The 22,822-nt window shown below is 38.9% G+C and overlaps 2 protein-coding genes and 2 long non-coding RNA genes across 4 annotated transcripts; 2 read left to right on the forward strand and 2 right to left on the reverse strand.

Annotated features, from left to right (window-relative positions):
* Nucleotides 1-405: 405 nt before the first annotated feature.
* LOC111337071 (sperm-associated microtubule inner protein 4) lies at nt 406-9,586 on the forward strand. Its single transcript, XM_022943299.2, has 6 exons — nt 406-704; nt 1,956-2,135; nt 5,475-5,546; nt 5,910-5,939; nt 8,051-8,294; nt 9,018-9,586. The coding sequence occupies exons 1-6, from the start codon at nt 559-561 to the stop codon at nt 9,144-9,146; spliced, it is 801 nt and encodes a 266-aa protein (XP_022799034.1). The 5' UTR covers nt 406-558; the 3' UTR covers nt 9,147-9,586.
* Nucleotides 1,443-5,277, reverse strand: LOC148719286 (uncharacterized). The gene is made up of 2 exons (XR_015993902.1): nt 5,153-5,277; nt 1,443-2,261 (listed from the first exon to the last, which is right to left on the reverse strand). It is a non-coding gene; the product is annotated as an uncharacterized LOC148719286 (long non-coding RNA).
* On the reverse strand, nt 9,269-13,830 carry LOC148719287 (uncharacterized). The gene is made up of 4 exons (XR_015993899.1): nt 13,729-13,830; nt 11,117-11,223; nt 10,137-10,194; nt 9,269-10,020 (listed from the first exon to the last, which is right to left on the reverse strand). It is a non-coding gene; the product is annotated as an uncharacterized LOC148719287 (long non-coding RNA).
* A 5,075-nt stretch (nt 13,831-18,905) lies between these two features.
* LOC111337080 (indian hedgehog protein) lies at nt 18,906-22,471 on the forward strand. Its single transcript, XM_022943311.2, has 3 exons — nt 18,906-19,580; nt 19,774-20,035; nt 20,505-22,471. Exons 1-3 carry the CDS (start codon nt 19,272-19,274, stop codon nt 21,140-21,142), a joined length of 1,209 nt encoding a protein of 402 aa, XP_022799046.1. The 5' UTR covers nt 18,906-19,271; the 3' UTR covers nt 21,143-22,471.
* The last annotated feature ends 351 nt before the right edge of the window (nt 22,472-22,822 follow it).

Here is a 22,822-nt window from a genome sequence, read left to right on the forward strand (position 1 = left end):
TTGTCACGTTTTATGTCTCACTTTTGTGATAAAATAATTTTAAACGAGAGTACTAACATTTTTCTACGTCGAAGACAGGCAAAACAATAATAATAATAATAATAATAATAATAAATGATACAAAACAATGAGTAGTTAATTCTGTGCTGGATAAAATACAAATTTGAGCCGCTCTTGTTCGAAAAGTAGTGCTACAAAGAATAAGGCCGCTGAGCACCCATCCCTCTTTCCTGTTTACTTCAAAAGCGCGCTTCACTCGGAATGAAGACAAAAAGACCCGCTGCTCTGTTTAGCATTTTCTCTAATAAGGCGGAAAATATTTCTATCTCTGTGCACGTAGAGGTCAAAAGAAGCGGACCTGGCTGGTCAAAATATTTATTAGTGACGTCAGTTGTCACGACTGACTGCGCACTAAGTAAGGTAACCTTGGCAAATTTTGTTTAGCGTTCGGACCAAATCCTGAGAAGGGAATTTGAATCTTTCCGCTCGATTTTTGTCCAATTTTTGAGCCTCATTTGGTAACATGTGAGTAAGTTCAGCGAGGTAAATCGCTTGGAAATGGCTCTGGCTGTGACTAATTTGTCGAAGCTTCAACACGAACTCTACCGTGAGAAGCATGACTTCCACAAGTTGTCTAGAAATGTCCAATCGTCTATGGTTTATGATCCCACGTACAATCGCCGCATAACAACCTACCCTGATAGGTAAGAGCAAAAAGAAATTGTTGAACTTTCTTCAGGTGGTTTCTGAGCTAGTGGAATTTTGTAAATTATACTTTACAAATGACACATAGTGCGAAGTTCATACTTTCGCCATGAATTATGAGATTATATATGGTAATTCTGTTGTCTACGGTCAAAATCTGCAAATTGTAGCTATAATTACAGCTGGTGATGATCACTGTCATCTCCCAATTCCGAACTATGAACGAATGGCTTTAAAAAATATCACGCAACTACTAGTCAGCACGTCACGGCAACAGGTTAGTAACGCTAGTATTCAACATTGGAGCACAATAGAAGAAAAGCGTGACAGCATGTGGGTGAGTTACAAAGACCAAACAAATTCGTTCCATACTCTCCACGAAAACAAAAAAAAAAAAAAGAAAGTTGCATAATTTCTTCGTTGGTGTCATTGTTTTTTTTTTTATCTGAACTGTAACCAGTTAACATCGGTGGAAAGCGTACTGTAGGCATGCAATTCGTGCAGAATGTTGTGTAATGACCAGTAATAAAGAAGTTCACCAAGCTTCTAAAGGGGTGTACTAGAAACATCTCAATCGTTAGAAGAATATTCATTGTCGAGTGGAAACAAGCTGGAGGGAAAACAGCTTAGGGGATATATTTCAAATTAGGGGATATATTTCAAAGACGCAATGTGACAAACTAGCAATGGTTACGTCAAGCAGAATATTGCTACATACATCAACCAAAACTACCTGCAGTAGTCACATCACCAAGGATTTATATGCAACACCCAACTAATAGAAGGAAGATGAATTACAGACTTATAGAATACAGCACAAACCAAGATCCCTTACCAGGAGAAGAGGGTACGGCACCCACACAAAAAGGATGTAGATGACTGCCCAGGAATCTGGGATTAGGCTTCTGAAAGAGGGAAGGTCAAGGTGTATCTGGGTGTGGTGTTCCCCTGGAGGAAACCCTAAGAAATTACCTCTTGGGGGCACTTTGAACAAACCTGGCATTAAATTCCAGGTCCAGAGCACTGAAGTCAGTATCACTGAAACACATTTCTGTAGCTGAGTCCCTAAACACTCAGCCAAAAAGCTTCCAGTATATAAGTGATTTTGGTTTTTGAGGTCCCCTCCCTTCTTTCTCAGAATTTCAAATTATTTTTTAACAGGGTGAGTCTTGATTGAACTAAAATTGAACCAGACACTCATCTCTCTGGGTGAAAAAAAAAAGTTACTGATCACCTAAAACTCTTTCTAGATATTCACGCCACCTTGAACAAGCTGAAGTTCATGTCAAATGTCCCTGGGGTCGTGCACGCAGCTATGCTGGTGAAGCTCCAGTGTGTCTTCCTGAAAGTTTTCGGCCAAAGTGGGAACCACCCTTCCTCCTACAGAAAGGACACAGGCACTTTGGCAGTGGAGTTGATCCACATCCTAGGTGAGTTACTTCCTTGTTGTTAATGTCTGCAAATTCCATGCAGTGCTGGATTAAGTGACAACAATTATTCCAACATCCTTTAATGAGCAAACCGTGCCTTGCATTACTTGCCTTACCACTCAGAATCTAAGACAAATAAGAACATGATCAGGGCTCGAAGTTAAAATTAATTTCAGAGTAACCACCAAACATAAAATAATGACTTAAGACTTAGAAACACTTGGTAAAAAAGGCTCGTCTCTTTTTTTAGAAGAAAACAACAGAGCATTAAGAATAGTTTACACATATAAATACCTCAATTTAACTCTACACCATGAACCCCAGCTGCTAAATTGTTACAGCTTGCTACCTGAGCACCATGCAATAATTGCAATATTCACACTTTTAGCAGATAATTAAGTCGCCAAATTTGTTTACTATTCCTCATGGTGTCAAAAAATATCATGGCTTGGAGCTTTGATTAGGGTCAATTACCTCGATTGTGGCTGTGTTCTAGCAGTGTGCAGGCTCCCTGGGTACTTAGCATTTGTCTTTAAAAAACTTTTCCCTTATGAAAGATTTAAAGACTGGGATACTCCAGATTTTTTCTAAGACTAAAACCTTAACACACCACCTGCTTCTACAAGAGCCCAACATTGTTGTCTACATCAGTTGCTGTGTCAGGTTCTCTGTTCTGGGAGATGTCGAAAAGGTGATTGAGGAAAAGGCTTGTATCTGAGAAAATCCTAACACTCTTTTCTCTCCGACAACCTTACATGTTCCCTTTTTAAGCATCTCCACCCATAATAAGCCTGATGTAAGCAGCAGTCACTTTTACATAACAGGGCACTGATATTGACAGGTGTTGCTAAATCTTTCCATGGATATCACATCAATGTCTCCCAAGAATTCTCAAAAACTATCTCCTTGTGACAGATATTTATAATGGTAATTGAACAGAGTGGAGTGCAATTTGGGCTGAAATCATACGCGTGATTTCAAAATCGAACTGGTGCGCAGCGCGAGTTCAATTTGAAATCACAAGTATGATTTCAGACCAAAATTGCGCGACACGAGGTTCAATTACCACTTTATTACATCCATTTTGAAATCGCCCAAATACAGGACTTGGTCAATTCAAATATTTTATTGATGCAGTACTCAGGGGTTTCATTAAGGGACAGGCACTGGGCAAATTGACCGGTTGTGAAGACGGTTTTGCCCACCTGATTTGACGGTCTGGAGTAAAGTTTACCTTATAAAGAAGTTCAGTTCAAAGAGTTTTGCCCACCTCTGAAAACCAGTTGCCCTCCTGCAGAAAACATTAACGGAGCCCCTGAGTACTGAGCCGGTTTTTAAATAAAAAGTGGAACCAGAAATGCGTTTACATCTTATTTTGTATGCAAGACAAAAAGACTTTGACATCATGTGTCAAAAACTCAGTCAAGCGTAAAATGATGTGATTTAGAGCAAAAAATCGTCCGATTTGGCAATAAATCACACCAATTAGAGCCAATCAGATTACAGGGACCACCAGTGATTTCAAAATGGATGTAATAAAGTAAATAAACCCCTTTGGGCGGCTGGTATGTCGGCTGATAATGTCCGCTGCTGAGAGATTGTCCTAAAAATGAACATTTGGCTGAGTAGCGAAACTTCAAGGGCAAATATGAAATTTTGAGGACAATCTCTCAGCCAAGGACATTATTAGCCAACATACCAGCAACCCAGAATGGGGTTTATTTATTTTATAACCCTCCCCTTAATTTTCACATCGCAATTAAACTGCGTGTAAACACAGTAAAAAAGCCAGTGGTGATCTGATGGCGAATGCGTGTGATTGACACAAGCAAGTGAAAAAAAAAAAAGAGTTTGGTTTTCTTCCATGTAAATAGGAGAACGGAAAAGTTGAAACTCTTGTGTTGACTATGTTTCTTTTTCATGGAAAAAATCGGAGGACATATATCGACGCAGATGGGGGTTATTGAGTGATAACTGTCCTGTGATTTTGCATCACGTGACTTAAAGTAACCAGTAAAATCGCGCCAAAATTAATGGGTGGGTTATGATTGAAAATACCTCAACAAGCTTTCTTTGGCTTAAAATTAACCAAATTTAAGAGTTCCAAAAGTTTGTTAGAGATTGTTTCAATTAGTATTTTCACAAAAGGAAAGAAAAAAACCCTTTAAGGCTCCTCGATCTTACACTTTGGACAAAGAAATGAGTAAGGAAATTATGTAGCTTCAAAATGAGACTAGATAAGTTTATGAAAATAATCTTAAATTTTTCAAACCCTTTGGCCAAGGACGGGAGACATGAGAGACAAAGTTTCGTCTACTGTTCAAGGCACCCTAGAAAACAATGAGGGTGATATGTGGATAAACATTCTTTTATGGGGGGAGGGGGGAGGGGGAATTGTGATGGAGTGGCAGTCAGAAAGTCCATGGAAGGGGAAATGCTGCTAAAACAGAACTAACCCAACTTGCATTGAAAACTTCCAGAGGAAACTTAAGACCATCTTCAGAAATTTCTGGACGTTGTCAGATATGATTGGGTTTTGTTTCGATTTTTTGCTGGCACTGCGAGGATAAAATTCTAACGCCTGTGACTCAAAAAGAGTTCACAAGTATTATCCTTACGTTATTTCTGGGAATTTATTTGCTTTTAATAGGGTTAGCAGTAGGTTTTAATAAATTTTTAGTTTCTACATTGTAATAAAGAAATTGAAATACACTTTAAACAGTTTCAGCTCAGTCAACACTTCTCTTATCTCTGAATAAGTGAAGTATAAGCTTATTTAATAAGTTTTAATTTTTGAACGCTGATGAAAACTAGAAGCCTTTTCATTTCTCTTCTCCTAAGTTCTACAAGTACTTCTACGTGTAACAGTGCAGGTTTTCATTGGAAACACGACTGTGCATAAGGAGAGTGACCGTGAATCAGTAAAAGAATGAACGCGGCCATGGTTGTTGTTATTGTAGAAAAAAGAAGTGCAACCTCTTCTTTATAAATTAAGAGTTCCGTTAATTGTTTCTTACCGTCACAAAACTGCTTCTCTATTGCTGGTCCTTCAGTTGTTCTCTAATAAATTAATGCGAATACATATATCAATATTTGCAATGCAAAGTTGCAGCCTTCTTGATGAATCACGCTGTGATACAACATTCCCCTTCCCAGTTTCCCCTTGCGTTGTTTGAAGAACGGGCAAGTGTCGCCGACTACCACCCGAGACTTCCCGAAGTCAAAGGAACCTGACGTCAGTACCAGGTTTTGGTAACATCTGATAAACATCTGACAAAGTGGCGCATTTTAGTGCTGAATTGAAAAAATTTCTGACCTTCTTAATGGTTTTTATTATAGAGGTCTTCCATTGCAACAGTTCTACGACCTGACGCAGCTTAAACGGAGTAAAGTGAGGTGGAACGATGAATTGTAAGTAAAACGTGGAAACGAGTTGAAGGTTTGGGGACGAACTGGCAAAGGTGGGGGCGAAATTGTTTTGCTTCGCTTCAGGGGGGGAAAACTTGCTCTATTTCAGAGGGCGAACTTACCATAAAGCGAAAACTTTAGATATCCTACAAAAGGGTTGAACCCAGGTGGCCGAGATTCACTCCCTTTATGGGAAACGGAGGGGAGAGTTCTGGGACGGGACTAGACCTTAACTAGGCTACCCTAAAACACTTTTACCTGCTGTATATTCGGTCACATGATACGTTCAAGCCAATCGCGCGCGAGCGAAAGTATCGTCTAAATATCGACCTATACTTTTATTGATATATCTTGTCTCCTCTGTAGGTTGCCAAGGCCCACAACGGCTGCCGTGCAGTAAGTATTCAATTTTAGTAACTTTTCTGAACTCAAAAGAAAAGACTTACACAAAAATTGAGCGGTAAAAAAAATTAAATGGAATTTGAAAATTTAGGAACTTTCCCGGAAAAAATTTCGAAGGGAAAGAAGCTTCGTCGTCAAATGATAAAAGTAAAATTGATAAATAAAGTAAAATATAAGAGTAAAACTTCTATATAGTTATAAAAATTCTTTCTTCCTTCTACTCTTCCCCGTCTCCCCTCCAAAAAAAAGGTGAAGACCTTGTTTCTTCACGACCATAAAACGAATTTGAAAATTTAGAAACTTTCCTAGTAAAAAATTTCAAATGGAACGAACCTTCGTCGCCAAATGATGAAAGTAAACTTGATAGATAGGGTAAAATGAAAGAGTAAAACTTCTATATAGTTGTAAAATTCTTCCCTCCCTCTTCCCTTCCCCGTCCCCTCCTCCAAAAAAAAAAAGACGGTAAAGACCTTGTCTCTTCGCGGCCATATTATTCTTGGTATAGTTAATTGAGGAATTGCAAAGCCAGCGCACCAAAACCCCTTTCGTTTGGACTCGTTTCGAATCCGCGCGATTCTTCTTCATTTGCGCTTTAAACGTTGTTTTAAATGAAAAATAAAAAGTATGCAGGGAGACCGGTAAACGCCCTCTTACCAACGTCATTTAAGCATCTCAGTTTGGTTCCTTTCCTTAAACAAAAACAAAAACAATAATAAAAGTAAACAACGTTGCATGAACCAACCACTACCATGCCTGCGGAGACATCTTCAATAAAGTCCCTCCAAAGATTTAATGAGACTGTTCGTTGAGTAACCAACTTTATTAAAACCATTTTGTGAAGGGACTAGACGAGGGTGTAGCTAGCATGAAAAATTCAGGAGAGTCCCATTTGGAATATTGTAATATCTTGGTTGTAAGTTTTCAAGTGGGAGTATTTTTTTTTTATCAATTGTGTTTTTTTGGTTTTTTTCTTTTAACCCATGTCCACGGTTGCTAGAGTTTTCTAAAACTGTAATGTTGGTGAGTGTTGCCAATGCTATTTGTGCAGTTTGTGTTTTGTTCTTCAAGTTTGTTCCAGGTTTGACTCAATGTTTATACTGTTTCAGTCTATTGTGTTTCAGTGTGTGCTTTGGTAAGGTATTTCAATCATACGATAAGCTTCCTCCAGGTGCGTTCTGATAAGTGTGGTAAGCTAAAAAGCAAGTTAATGAAAAGCGGAGACTGTCTCAAGAGAAATGTTCAACAAGTTTGGCGAGATAATAAGCTATTTATAGCTAGCTATTTTTATTAGTAGGAAAAATAGCAAAAGGCACCATTTGTTCGTACGTTTTTCACTGGCGTGCGCAGTGGTCGAGTTGCACGCAAGGCGAGTGCGAGGATCGAGTTACGCGCGAAGCGAGTGCAAGGATCGAGTAATGCGCGAGACTCGACATTTGCACTCAACTCCGCTTGCCTACAGAAAGCAATTAAATAACGCCAATTCTGTAGGCTTTATCAAACTGCAACTCATCAGATCTAGAATTGTGCTGATTGGGTATCAGTAGCGGAAACGCAGGATCGACTTGTGGGACGTTATTGATCACGTACTGAGTAGCTTCGCGCTTCGCGAATTCATTGGAACCAAAGAAACTGTTCATTGAGTTGAAAATATTTCAAGTCGAAAATGGACTGACTTGGACAACAACAAGAGGGCCGCCGGGATGTCACTTTCAAACGATCTATTAAACCTAAAGAAAGTAGTTGATGAAAAGGGCATGAAACGTGATGTTCCAGTATGGATGAAAAATCGAGGAAGATAGACATTTTGAATAAATAAGTTGTCACTGAACAGACCCTATGGGTTGGGGACGCACCCTTGAGACCATCTTTTTTCATAAAAGGGACGTGGGACTGAAAATTGTTATCTCGAGATCTAAATAAGTGTTTCGTTTTCAAACTTATTGTTGTTCAAATTGCACTGCAAAAAGACAAAAGCAATGTAAAATATTTTTGACATGGCCTTACGATATTACAATCTTCCATTATTAGTCTTTCTTTGTCGTATTCGTGTTGGTGATTACTATCTGTTTTTGAGAACGTGACAATGTTTTCCCTTTTTCCCACAGAGAAGGTCAAATCTATCTTCCTTTTCCAAAGGAGTCTTCCCTCAGTTCACACATGTCCCGTCAGGCCATGTTCCCCAGTCCAGCGCCAGCTGAACGCAAATATCAAGGCAAGATCACGTCACCCACCCCTCCCCCAATAATTGTGAACAAAGCCATGGGTAGCTTTGCACGTCGGGAAGTGGTAACACCAGTGTTCAACTCCAGGACCTCCCCTCCACTACAGCATCAAGTGCAACCTGTAGCAGTAAGTACAAACTCGTGAACTGCACGTGTAAGACTACTGTGTTTGAAATAATACAAAGAAGAAATGAAGAGTTCGACAAAATTGTTACAGCCAGTTTAGAAGGATGGAAAAAATGTGTATTTTATCAACAATTGACTAGAGATTCACAGAAATTGTGTGAAGCCTGATGCATTCTGATACACTCAACTAAATTACCACCATCGAAATGTAAAGTTGATAGACGGTACCAATTTTGAGAACCACAAAATTTCCCTTAGCTGAGATTTATTTCCGCGAAAGTACAATGACCTCGGTTTAATTCTAGAACGTATTTAGAGGACCAAAGTTAAAGTAATGTCCTATCGGAATGAGAAAAATATCACAGAGAGCCAAAGAGAAATCAAGGCAAGTACTTGTAAAAGGCCTAAGCGTCGGAAAGTTATACGGCTGAACGCCAAGCTTTATTGCAGCAGCTCATTGTCAGTGATACAGAGGGGCTATATTTAATTTTCCTTCTGATTATTTGAGAGGTTGTGTAGCCTACTTGTGGCCGTACCCTCCACACCAGGAGAAACGTTTCTCTTTGAGGGGGAGGGTACGGCCACACGCAGGCTACACGTTGTCAAGATCAACCGTAGAGCAAAGTAAAGCTAAAAAAAATGCACTTTCAGACTTTTTTCGGCGCTGAAAATTTCTCCAAAATGTAAAATGTGATAAAAATGTTTTCCCTCTCTGTATTTCAAGGTGGCGAACAATTGGTTTTCAAAACACGATGTCATCAACCAGTTTAACAGGCTCCACCCAAGTAAGACCCCAACAATTCGACTCAACATTCAAAGGCTACGACGCGCAGACTGGAAACTAGTTGATTGACAACGGCTAAACCAGTCAGTCGAGAACGGCAGCTAACACTCAAGAATGGCCAGTGAATCACAGCATAAGTTGTACTTCGATTATGGAGTTAGTTGAAGAGAGGTTTTTAGTCGTTTTTGTGCGTAGAATAGGTTTACTTTTTAATTTTTTACATGTCAAAGAGTGGATAACAGAGTTGATTACTTCTGTAACCTTGTAAGATTTTCACATTTATTTTGGAAGAATGGTTTTTCATAGACAATTAGGAACGGACTGATTGTGTTTTAAGTCTCGTCCAGACTTATTTGATTCCTTTGGATTTCCACTGTATATTAATAATAATGATAATAATAATAATAATAATAATAATAATAATACAGCATTTGTAGTGCGCAAATGCCATGTGGATATGCTCAAATGCGCATATCTTAAAATGAGTCATTCTGGCTTTTTAGTCGTCATCCACCTCCTACTTGTTTGTTTTTTTGTTCGTTAATGCCGCTGGAATTCCTAGAAAATTCTTAGAAGAAATTTCAACACTATAGGTAAATTTACCTAGCGTTCCGGATTGTAGAAAAAGCCTGGGGGGAGCACTGCCCGGGATTTTTTGTGGGTGTGTATAGCCCTCCTATCAAATTCCTGACCTATTTCAGTCCAGAAGTGTCATTTTTATACCCATTTTGGACCTGGCCTCTAAAATCCATACCCGTTTTCAAGCCGGGCTTTGAAAGTTGTACCTAGTTTGCAACAAAGTACGCTTTGTTTTAGCGTACGGACACTTCCCCTCAATGTTGAAGCTCCAAAATTGACAAAATCCGCCTCAAAATTCAGTCGGAGCCATCTGTTTTGCTCTTAGTCTTCTGACTTCGGTTACTTCTCTATCTCTATTGTAAGTCTGCAGAGTTGAAAAGACAGATATGGTTATTCGTTCTCATGGTTCGTCGATTTACCACCACCTAAGTGACCAAAGTGTACACTCGTTTCCAAACCAAAGCAGCTCAAAAGCCATACCTTTGAAGAGGGCGCGTAATCATATGCTTTTATTCAGGTTGAAGCTTCCCCATAGCGACTTAAAAAAAAAAAAAAAAAAAAAGTCTTTTTATCGGATTACACAATTACTGGTGAACCAGTAGTTTCCATTGTGGTCCTTGCAAACAAATGAAACAAATGGTCTAACTTGAACATAACATCATTACGAACATCATTAAGAACCCCAACCGGCCGGAGGCAAACCAGTTGGCTATTTACAAGCGTGGCCAAGGATCTGAACTCGGGGCTACCGTGAAACAAATCTAGTGGTCTGGGTAGGACTCGAACCCGGGAGCGGCGGATTACGAGTCCGACACTCTAACCACTCGGCCACACTGCCTCCTAGTCAGCTACAATGTAAACTAAGTTCGTAAAAATCTCCACTGGCAGGAGGCAGACCCAGTGGCCTATTTACAGAGCGTATCCGAGGAGTTGAACCGAGGACAACTGAGAACAAATCCAGTAAGTCGTAGGGTGGAGGACTTGAACCCAGGCCACCGGATTACAAAGTCCAGCATCCTAACCACTCGGCCGCGCCGCCTTATGATAAGTTATACGTGAATTTTGCGGCCCTTGAGCTCATTTAAATGAGAAAAAGATTGCGTTAGTCCCGCAAGTCACAAATCCAATGTCAATTGTTAGTCGCAACTCCCCCCTAGCTTTTGCAACAATCTTTTTCATGCAATAGGGTAGAATGATGAAGCGTAGCTATCTAAAGCACATTTCCCTCATTGGCGCGATTCTAGCGCGCTGTCATTGGTGCTGTTTTTAAGCACTGTTATTGGTTCGTTTTTTGACGAGCTGTTATTGGTTTTGTTTTGGCGCACTGTTATTGGTGCGTTTTTGACGCACTATTTTTGGTACATCTTAGTTTTATTATTGCTCGGACTGGTCGTGATATTTTCTACTCATGTGTTTGCTTGTTTTCAACCAGCTGTTGTGCTTTATGACTATAAGCATACCTGCCCGGCAGAATTTTGCGCGCTGCGTTCATTCCGTACTCCATTCCGTAATCCTGAAGGTTTTTATCAGTTCGTTCCTGTCTCAGTTCCCTTTAAGTCCCTTGCTCCTAAGAAAGAAGATGTTAAGTTATTGTCAACTTTTGCTGAAAACTACAACGCCTCCCGTTATCTTGTACGAGAGAGGTAGAATGCCCTAAGGCAAACTAGAAGGTAAAGAAATTTTGAAGGTTATAGCTTGTCTCCGTCTTGGTCCTTCAATTTGAAAATCTCGTAATCTAGTTATCTGCGACTTTTAAGACGACACCTTGATTTTGTTTGTGAACTTTGCCACTAAACTTGCTGGATCTCAGCTTGTCTAAGTGATATTTTCTAATTTCCGCCTTGCAAAATTTCCAAAGTGTCCCTTTCACATTAGTTATCACAAGCGAGCTGGCTTTCTCTTTCCTCTCAAAAACTCAAATCCCTGGTTTAGAAACTTTCTTACGTTTCCATTTCATTATTTTTATATGGTATTCAAACAGCCTAAAAAAACTGAGCTAAGAAAACTGCTGGGTGGCTGAACGCTACAACCGCATGTGCAAGTCGTAGGCCACATTGCATCGTCTTATGAAGCTACCTTTAATCTACATGAAAATCACCCGGGTTGATTCTGTGTATAGAACTTGACACTTCAACGACATGAAAGGCTTGATACTCAAAGCAAAACGTTTGACCGTGGAGAGCTATTTCCACCTTGCTGGTCTCAGTTGTCTGCACGTTAGAACAGCAAGACAAAAAGCAACCAACGTGGTAAACAATCTTATGCTAAATGAGTGGTCATAGCTGTTTGTATTTAGAAGACAATAGTCTTCCCTTCTGATCTCTCTTCCGTGCAGCTATACCCTGCTGAAGAGACCCAAAACAAGCCGAAAAAGTTTATCATGATCGTATCATGGCTTTCACCTTGAACTCTATCATGTCTGCGTCGTGTTCGCATTTTCTACGTTGCCGTCTAATTAGTTACTCAAGTTAATTGTTTTTCTTTTAATTGCTTTTGTTTTTATTTTACAAGATCAGAGTTTTGACAGTTCCCATGCGAACCGAATACATCTACGCCTGCAGTCCCTCGCCACATTAACATCTAAATTTGGTTTCTTTCGGAAACACTGAAATATTGAAACACTCAGTGGAACACTGAAATGAAGATAAATGAAGGCTGGTAAGAAATAAGTGATTGAAGCTCCGTGTTTAAGTTTGCCTAATAGTTTAGATATCACTGAATTGGTGACAACCCCTCAGCTTGTCTTCTGAGATGTAACAGTTTATAATCCTAGCATGTGCTCTTTACTTTGCATTGTATGGAAAAGCTGGTCGAAAGAGAGAGGAGAGTCTTATTCAGTTGGCACATTAATAGAGATCCAAGATGAGGACAAAATAATCTGATTTCTCTCTTATCTGAAAATTGTTTGGGTGAATACAACAATAAGCGACATCGCCCGCTTAGGAATGTTTATAGGATTTCGCAGCGACATCTCTTAATTAAGATAAAATTGGTTCTTTGTCTCTCGAATGTAAACGGATTTCCGGTGCTTTTCGCGACAAGAGGAACGCGCGTTCGTCATGGGTGTATTAGACAGCCTTTGAGACAAAAATGCAATTAACACCTTTCTTGGCAGTTGTCACCACCTCGCCTTTCTTTCATTAAGTGAAAATATTTTTATTTCCGAAATATTTTCATATCCTCTCAACTTGCGTGTGCCATGGTAAACCAGAAATCTTTGCTTTATCGCGCGCGGATCTTGAAAGTGTGTGTGAGTAAAAAATTTGTCTGTGTTAAAAACCTTTTAACACCTTTGATTATGACGTCAAACCTTTCGTTCTTTGAATGCCGAACTTATGGCAAAATCCTTCGTCAGGAAATTATCTTGAATGACAGAAACGTTGCTTGTTTTTCAGAGTCACACCAAGAGGCTTTGTGATGTACATTTGTGGACGTCCAAAGCGATTTAGACAAACGATGCTATTGTTTTCAAACAGACAAACTTTTGAAGAAAGCATTGATTTACAAAAACACAAGAACAGTTAAAAGCGAATTATCTTATTTATAATAAACAGTGTTGTAAAGTAATTAATGGTTTGTATCTTTCAAGTGCTGCAAGTGAAGATTGAGCTGTCTCCCCTTTAGGATGATAACTGTCTGAGTGATTACAAGTTTTTCAAGGAGTGTCAACATCCTTGCGTACGGTATCATAATGGGAAGGTTAATAGGGCCAGACTGAAGAAAGTTTAACGCCTTGAAATGAAAGAGTTTATCTGCTGTAATTGAGTGACAAATTGAGAAAAAATGTTGACAGACGACTTAGTAGCGAGGCAGAGTCTTCCAACGTTTAATGCAAGCTAGTAAAAATGCGAAAGGATTGCGTAAACTTGCATTCGGGGTAGAATCAATCAGCATTCCGATTAAATTGCATAATGGTTCTTTCAGCGCTCTCCAACTTTTGGCCTCCGTTCGGTAAATTTAGCGAGGTGAGAGATAAACATAACGCGCAAATTGATATCTGGTCCCTTATGATGCCCAGTGGGCGTAAAGGTAGCTGTCTATACCAAAGTGTGCCTTCTTATGAAAGAGTTACCTATTTGTCTCGTCCAAATCCACTGGGTACAATAAGTACTGATCCTTGTAAGGGGCAAACGGTGTTGACAAATAAATGCTGGGCTGCCTTTTGGTATATGAACTGCGTTGTAGTTTGCTTTTAATTTATTGTTTTTAAGAACTGAAACTGAGAAAAAACGAAAAAAGTGTTTAGCTCTGTGAGTGAGGAGACAAAGTCATTCCTTTCTGAATAGTTCAGTGCTTTCTAGTGTCATGTCAAACATGTTTTACCAAGTGGAGGGATCTACAGACCTGCTCTTGAAGAATTAATCAGCTTTATCAATGGTTACAAATTAAAGCCTACACGTTTTGTTCAATTATGATTTGCGTTGGTGCTATCAAATGGTACTCTACATGCTGCACGAAAACTCTTACGATTCTTTACTGTAAAGACGCCATTAGGGTTCGGAAAAAGTGAAAAAAAAGTGTAACATTTTCAGCCAAGGACATCTGATTCCGGTAGAATTTTCATTCAACTGTATGAGGGATATTACCTTCTTATATTTAAATTCAGTCGAGCGATGTTTAAAATGAACCGGTGAAAAATGAAAAGTGTGAATTAATCTCCAAATTTAAGAGTTTCAGCTAGTCTAACTTCACAATCTGTTTTACCTCTGAGTGAAAAGATGTGCGACGATGTTTTTATTTTCCTCGAACCAAAAGAAACGCCTTCTCAGCTTGAATTCCACTTGGGTTGATAAGATAGCTGATCGTTGTAAAAACCACCATAACAGATTTTTCGATAAAGCCTATCCAAAGTTAAAAATCATTTTACTTATTAATAGACAAAGCAATCGATTTTTTTATGAATAATTCTAAAACGGTGGCAAAGGAAAAGCAAATAAAGTACTGTTGACCTTGAGGATATCAGTGCGTGGTGACAAGTTTTGATATTTTAAAAATGCAGTTTGATCGTTTTTAAAAATTCAAAAGTGTGTCACTTTTAGCAATTTAAAACACTGACCAAAAGTAAGTTTTCCGGCAAAGTTTCATCAAATATGAATACAACAAGGAAATGTTAGTAAGATTTAAACTTAGACCTGACGAATTCACAGCTATCATCGTAAAGAGTGAATTTTCAAGAAATTTCGCTGCAGAGGGGAAATGCGTTTAATCATTAATAAGTTCTTTACAGTCGTAATGTCTCTGGCCTTTGAAGAAACTATACGCGCACGAACATGCTGCGGTGTGTTGATTTGCCTCTACTAGTACTATCAGATTTGTTTTGGAAATGTTTTCTTGCACATCAAAGAAATAATGTCCTTGCCGTTGAAGTTTAAGCGTTCGATCCTCGAAAAATAGTCAGAACATTTTCTTATCGATCACCGTGGTTGCAAGGTCTTATGACAGAATTATTTTTAGAGGCGCAAGCATTATTAATAGATGAGCTGTGTTTTTCCTTAATAGTAGCAATGCTTTTGATTTAGGTCCATGTCTGTTTGAATAACCCTTTACGAAGCTGAGTTTGCTCAAGACTTCTAGTCAAATACTTTTCATCTCTCAATGAGATCCTTTCGTTCTTTCTTCTTCCTGGAAGGAAGGAAGAACTTGCCCATGTTTATTTTTAAAAAAACGGTGTGTGCTTCTAAATTTAGAGCAAACAGTTGATAGACCAGGCTCCGTTGAGTCTCTGTATCCAGAATAACTTCAATTAATTAGTAGAGTAAGGCCGTGATTTCTCAAGAAAATCCCAGAATTTCAAAACAAAGTTTTTATCTTATATACCTTGAGGTTTGATTTATCTTGTGGAAGGTTTGATGACAATCAGGGTATAAGTGGCGTGGGTGTCTTGGAATCGAGAAATTTTCCCGACATGTAAGAATTCAGATTCACAAATTAAAAAAAAAAAAAAACATACAAAGGGTTTAATTCTGGTCGATAATGTGAGTTGTACTATTGAGGGGTACGATTATTCATGTGCAGATTTCAGCTCTTTGTCCATCGGCAATAATTATTGTGAGTATGATTGCCGAACTACTAAAAAAGGTCTTGTGACACAGCGAGTAAGGATTTAAAGAAGCAGGAAGTGATAACATTTTTAAGGTTGGGATTCGAGGAAATATATCAGCGTCATCGTTCATTTGTCTGAGGGCAGAAGTATTTGTATATTTCAGGGGTGTAAAATTATAGAATTTTATATCGAATTTTTAAGACTTCCTGTCACTTTCGCATTGGTTTATGATAAGTATAACGAAACTATGTTACCATTGGAAGTTGAAAATATGCCTTCTGAGACGCTGAAAGAATTCATTGATGAAAGCCATTTTTTATTTTCTAATGTTCAGACAAAACAGGTTAGAATTTGCAGTACCTTTCTCAGGAAAGAAAAAGGTAGAAGTTGAAGTTACGGTCAATTTACTTTGTCTGGGACATAATTTCAAACTGCTTGATGGAAAAAAAAAGCTGGAGAGATGAAGCTAACTCTAGAAGCGTGCCTTTGCATAGTTTGGAAGTTTAAATAGTTTAAACGCGGAAAGTATTCAGCTTAGACTTGGATAGTATTCAAGTTCTCTGAGAGTCTGTACTTAAAAGTGTCCTCTATCAGTACTTTAGCAACATAGGATTAAACCGAAAATGACTTTCTTTTCAATTTGAATTCCTTCTTTGTTTCGTTAAACCCGAAAGTAAGCAATCGGTTGATTTTGTTTGATATAGTAACTGACGGAAAAGACCTTAAGTTAGATTAAGCTAAGGCGATGATATTTAACCATTTACTTTTGATCATTTTTTTACGCGAAAAGAAAAAACTGAGCCTCATTTTTTTAGTGTGTGAATAGCATGAGTAAGAAACGGGAATATCATTTACTGAAACCGAAAAATTTGTTTCGATCTACAGCTTGGGCAGTGGAACTGACCAAGTTGAATGGTTTTCCTTGGTCACAGTTCTCCTATTGCCGATAGGAAGCTGTCTTCGACTTCGCTCACTATCATTTACCCACTTATCATATCGTTTATTTATCAGTTTCTTGCCAGCAAAGGCAACAACTTTGAAGAGAATGGTCGGTGCAGTAAAGAGAGGGCGTCCGAAAAGACCTCTCCAAATAAGGCGATTTTGGCATTTCCTGTAAACAAACTCATCGCTCAGCTCAGGCACCCCGGAGCAATTAACGCCGGGGCAGTTCACATGTAAAGTTGACGCGCTAAAAGCTCGTCTCGATAATCACTCTAATTAATCTTCATACTCGCTTTCGTTCCAGCAATTAGTACTAGACACGCCTCCGCTTCTGGGATAGACGAAAGAGAACAAACAATTTTGTCAGCCGGAATTGGCTATTTAAATAACACGACGCAATTAGAGCGCTCGCTTTTTCACGGCCAAAAAAAGAGATTGGAACAGCCTCGGGGAATGATAAAATACGGGATTAAGGTATGAACGTTTTCAAAAGGACTGCAGAGCCCCAATTTTAATTCCGGAAGTCGGAGCACGGTTCAGTCTGGGGGTCTCACGTGCTTTGTGGAATAATTAAAAGACAACGACAAATAGGAACATCTATTTGGTCAATTTAGGTAAACTCTATCAAAAACCTCAGCTGGTGCAAAATAACTTGAAAATCACCCATACAAACTGACCCTGTTTCCTTCTTATGATTTTGTGTTTTGTTATTTGGTACATACGTGAGGAACATTGTAACTAATAAATGGCTTTGTTTAAAAAAAAAAAAAAGCGTGCTTCAAAAGCGCGGCTAAATGCTCCAGCCGACGTCTCCTTTGATCCCCGCACGGTAGGAAAATATTTTAATGAAGCAATCTACATTTGAATAGCTTAAGTGCCATAAATAAAAAAAAAAGAGTATAAAAAGATCGCTATCTTTTAAATTCTACACAGCTCTGTGGAAGCAAATGGGTGTGATAAGCCCGTGTTTCGCTTGCACTTTTGAGCCCTCGAGGCGTGGATGGAAAAAATGACTTCGACGGTGGGTAATTGATTTGAAGACAATGAATCTAAAGATTACCGCAGAGACCATCTAATAAAACAATAACTGATAGGAACTGTTCTACAAAAGACAACAGTGACTTCAAATTTGCTATGTCATAGATATTACTTGTAAGTGTATACCGTATGACTTTGTTTCGCCAGAACATACGTATTTGGAATCGTCTCGAGTAAATTTCGTCGAATCCTGTTTCAATTGCCACACATGGCTCCGTGCACCACAAGATCTCCCAACGACGATTTCATTTAACGTCAGATATGTTTTCATTTTTCTGGCGTCGTTCTGAAAAAGCTGTCCAATTGGGAGAACGTTTTGTGAATTTCTCGCTAAATTGGTGCGATTCCGTGATTGATGGGTGTATATCGGAATATCGATAATATAAAACAAATTTGCAACGATTACGACAGGAAACCTACATGGTATAAAAATGAAAGCTACAAATATTGAACTAAACATGTGGTGAAAAATCACGGAAACTCTATGAGCGAGAATGCTGGACTGAAAAACTCTAAAGAGATGCCGCAAGAAAGAAGTGTGCTCTATTTGTCTTTTGTCTACTTGCAAAGTTAATAAAGTTTAATTAAATGAGCAGGGTTTTCCTTTGTTTGCACTAAACTCTATGGATACCAAAACGATATAAATGACATGAGATGAAAGAAAGTCATTTGAATGAAATAAGGATTTCAAGCCTTCCTTTCAGCAAACATGTAACTGACATGTTGTTTTGCCTAACAATAAATTACTCTGGCACTAGTTTTTATATTCACAAGGGATCGCATTCCTACTTAAGTTGCACAGCTTGCAGATGTAATGTGAATTGCTTGCGAGACACACCTAAAGGACATTTTTCTGCGTGCTTGTTTTTACTGCATACGTGAAGAAAGTCATCCTAAATTGGCTGACATTTCCAATTTGAAACCGAGAAGAAAAAAAACAAAACAAATAGTCTAGCTGATGTTTAGACAATCCTTCCTCACCAGTGGACAATGAAGTGTATTTCTTGCAATATGAGATTGCTTCATTTAATTTCAGAAAGCAATGTTGACAGGAATCTGAAGTCTGTACAGTAATAATTAAATTTTTTGTGTTGATTGGTTGAAAAAAGAACTTCAATGCACCCGCAAATTACCAACTCATTAGTTTTAGCAGTTTTAGCAGATTCAAAGCCAAAGTGGTAGTTAACCTCTCGCATTTTGAGAGTCCCGACACATTAGCAAAGGAAATGCTCGGGTGATAAAATTTTTGAGATGCCTTTAGATCGAAAACTGAAGCATTTTTTCGGACAAGAAGAAAACCGAAATGTGGCAGGTGTAGGAATAAGTCAGGAAATCATTCAATTTTTTACACGCCCAGCGAATAAACGACGCACGAGATACCTGTCAGATCAAAAGAGAACCAATCAGAGGCAAGCAGTGTCTTCGTCACGCATCTAAAAGCTGAACACGAAGCGTTTCTGTCAGTAACATGTCGTTGAGGAAACGAGGACATCGTGGCAAGAAAAGTCGTCGTTAAAATTTCTTCCTCGAGACATAACATTTAGCCCCAGGCATATTTCGAAGAAACTCACGATTGGCGGACTTTGAGTGACATGGAAATTGCGACTGCCTCGTTTCTCATCCGTTTCACTTTTCTCATATTTCTGCTGGTTTTGGTACAGTTGAGGTTCACACTTTCATGCGGTTCCAGAAATACGTTGGACAAAAGAGGCCCAAGGAAACCTTTGATGCTGTCACAGTACGTGCCAGACACTCCAGAGAATAGTCAGCAGGCCAGCGGACCATCAAAAGGAAAGATAACGAGAAACTCTCCTGAGTTTGAAAAACTTGAGCCCTGCTACAACAATGCCATAATATTCAAAGACGAAGAAGGGACCGGAGCAGATCGCTTAATGTCGAAGGTAGCACATCTTTCGTTTGTTTACATTTTCTATCTTGCGTTAAATCTCTTCAATTGCACAGCGTGTCGCTTCTTGCGAGTCTTATGTAAACTAGATAGTTCGTACGCGATTTTCATTCATTCATAAATTTACGACAAACATCCTCAAAAAACATCGCGCGAACATGACCGTTGTTGACAATTTTTTTCATTAGAGATGCAAAGAGAAATTAACCATGTTGGCGACTCTGGTAAAACAACAATGGCCTTCAGTAAAACTTGTCGTCACGGAAGCATGGGATGAGCAACAGCAGCATTCGGAGAATTCACTGCATTATGAAGGAAGGGCAGTCGATCTGCGCTTGTCCGACAAGGATAAGACTAAAATCGGTTTTCTGGGGCGACTAGCTGTTGACGCTGGTTTTGATTGGGTTTACTACCAGAAACGTACACACATACACGCCTCCGTCCGTGAAGGTAAATATACTGTTAATCTAATTCAAAAGAGCTTAAGTTAATGATTTTTGGGATACCAACATTTCCATTACGCGCGAGAATGCTGCGTTATTTGTACAAATACGCACTGATAGGGCTCGGTCAATTTTAGATTTTAGCGCGCCAAACTTGTTGTCAAGTTTTGCATTAAGCCCATGCAGGTGCTGCTTTGGTTAGCTGGGGTAATAGTTTTTGCACCGCCCCTGAGGTAACACGCAAATGCAATTTTAGAAATACAAAGGGATTTCCTGAGTTTTTCCGGCCATCAATGGCAGATTTTTTCTTTGGCCCCTTCCTGCGAAAACCCACCTTTCACCAAAACAAACTTGCATCTTCGTGTTGCTTTGCAAAAGTCAAAACAGTGATTTACTGGTTGGTTTATAAGCGGCCTCGACGGTTATCCACTAGAGGTCGGAAGAAGTTGAATGGCATCCTTGTTATTGTTTTGCAGATGGCTACAAAGATGATGGTTGGGAAGGATGTTTCAGCTCTGACTCAACAGTTAAAATGAAAAACGGCGCTGATTTGCCAGTCCGAAATGTGCAAATAGGTGACATTGTACAGGTTATGACAGAAGAAGGAAAAATTGGTTACAGTGAAATAGTTATGTTTGCAGATTATAAACCCGACATACCTCATGCTTCGCACGTTTTGATCGAGACTGAAAATCCCGCGAAACAAATAACACTTACACCTTCGCACCTTATTTTCACTACGAGCAATTCCTCGGAGAGTCAGCTAAAATCTAAACAAGCTGGAAAAGTGTTACCTGGCGAGTTTTTACAAGTTTCATCACAAGGCAAACTTGTCTCATCGTTGGTGAGAAAAGTTTCTATTGTCAAACGAACTGGCATGGTAGCTCCCGTAACCATGCAAGGTAATGTTATTGTTGATGGTGTTCTGTGTTCTTGCTATGCCATGATAACCGACCACGAGATTGCGCACATGGTGTTCAGTCCTCTGAGAGTTGTACACAGTTTTGCGTCGAACCTCTGGAGCATGGACATTTCAATTCAAGAAGGAATGCATTGGTATCCAGGACTGCTAATGAAAATCAATGCCGCATTGGGCCTCTATGATTTCTCGTAAATGCGATACATAAATTGATGTTACTCGTGAAAGAGGAGAGGTAGAATTTTCTGTCTTTCCTCAGCGTGGCTGCCCTGCTACAACTTCTCTGACTTTCGTATGACTGTACTTTGCTTTTGTGGTGTCATGTTTCTGCTTGAGAACGCAAAAAAATATGCACTAAAAGTATTTTTCTTGATTGCCGCTTCTATCGGAACGAACACTGATAAAAAGGTACGATTGTGTGATTGACTGATCTGGTTGTGAAGTCAGTATTCATTTAAAGTTTTTTCTTTATGATAAAAATATTTTCATTATATTTTTGTGAAATATTTAGGACAAAAACAATGTTTTCGTAAATCTAATGCTTGTTTGCGTTTGGCGAAATAACAGACTTGTTCTTGGAGATGTTTTTATTATGATAACCTGAGAGTATTTCTGCGCTATAAGTGTAATTTAGCGCAAATAAAACGTAGGGCACCTCGAGAGATAAATTAAATTAAATTAACTATTTATGTGTCTATATTGTACAATTATATGTAGTTTTGTAAGACATTGTATAAACGGCAGGTATCCGTGTACATTCAGAACTTTACTTTTTGTTAAAGAATGAACTCAAAATATTAAGAGAATTATCAACCAAATTATCGCGTAATATAACAGAAATGTGATTTGTTTTACGATGAAACGAGCTATGTAATGCGAAGTAAATATCTCTTTGTACTTAACGTAATGCACTTTTGTATAGTTGTAACAAACCGCAGTTGGAGGACCATAAAAGTTAACTATAAAAACTGATGTAAAAAGTCTAGAAGTAAGTTAACTTATAAGGTAAACCAAGAACCACATTTATAGAGAGGGTCAAATATCTAGACGAGGTAATGATAGGCTGAACACATCTCGGTCTGTCAAGAGGATTCTGGTAATTCTCTAACATGTCTGAGAGTGTTTAGCTTTATTCTTTATAGCCTTTTTATGGCATTAGAGTGTTTAGCGATAAATGACCCGCATACAGCAAAATCCGCTTTTAAAGAGATTTTATTTGAAAGCAAGGTTTTCCAACTTGCTTATATGCTCAAATTGAACGCATCTGTGGGACATTTCTTCCTTATATACGAAGGAATCTTGCCTCATTTTGTAGGTCAAATTCTTTTGAGGCTCAGTTCACGAAAGTTTGTTTTATTAGTCGCCTGGCAAAGGCCCTCTTAAGGTTGCTCTTGGTACAAACTCGGTTAATGGTGACTCTCAAAACAGAGTTTCCGCTTTGAGCTGTGAAAAGAGTGTTATTTAGGAAAACTTAAGTGCAAAAGCATGATTCTGGAGCGACATTAAAATATGTTCCAACGTAAATATTGATTGTGGTTTGTATCCCTTGTTTCTCTTAACTCCGTTTTTTCTTGTCACTAATTGGCATCTTCTCTGGTTCAAGACCGATCTGTCGTAATTTGGAAATTAAGAAACTAAATTAAAACCGATCCTTTTGTTGGTGCTGGAACTTTTCTTCTGTTCGCAAGAAGTAATAGAACAAACACAAACATAACTGAAGCAAAGAAAACTAGTTAATTTGGCAAGGGCCTTTCCAACGCTGTTGCAGAACATTTCGATGTTAATTACGGGGATAAATTTAGCCGCGCTGTTGAAAAGAAATGTTAGCACGTCCTTGCAATTAGCCACGCGCTGTCAACGAGGGCTCGCCCTGGG

The sequence above is a fragment of the Stylophora pistillata genome, chromosome 12, assembly GCF_964205215.1.
Source record: "Stylophora pistillata chromosome 12, jaStyPist1.2, whole genome shotgun sequence".
Classification (NCBI taxonomy): Eukaryota; Metazoa; Cnidaria; class Anthozoa; order Scleractinia; family Pocilloporidae; genus Stylophora; species Stylophora pistillata.

Excerpts from the sequence above, each read along its gene's own strand:
- LOC111337071 (XM_022943299.2), top strand. The coding sequence starts at position 559 with ATGGCTCTGGCTGTGACTAATTTGTCGAAGCTTCAACACGAACTCTAC. Across the intron at positions 5,547-5,909 it reads GTGAGGTGGAACGATGAATT|GTTGCCAAGGCCCACAACGG; the intron begins GTAAGTAAAACG and ends TCTCCTCTGTAG. Across the intron at positions 5,940-8,050 it reads CCCACAACGGCTGCCGTGCA|AGAAGGTCAAATCTATCTTC; the intron begins GTAAGTATTCAA and ends TTTTTCCCACAG.
- LOC111337080 (XM_022943311.2), top strand. The coding sequence starts at position 19,272 with ATGGAAATTGCGACTGCCTCGTTTCTCATCCGTTTCACTTTTCTCATA. Across the intron at positions 19,581-19,773 it reads CAGATCGCTTAATGTCGAAG|AGATGCAAAGAGAAATTAAC; the intron begins GTAGCACATCTT and ends TTTTTTCATTAG. Across the intron at positions 20,036-20,504 it reads ACACGCCTCCGTCCGTGAAG|ATGGCTACAAAGATGATGGT; the intron begins GTAAATATACTG and ends ATTGTTTTGCAG.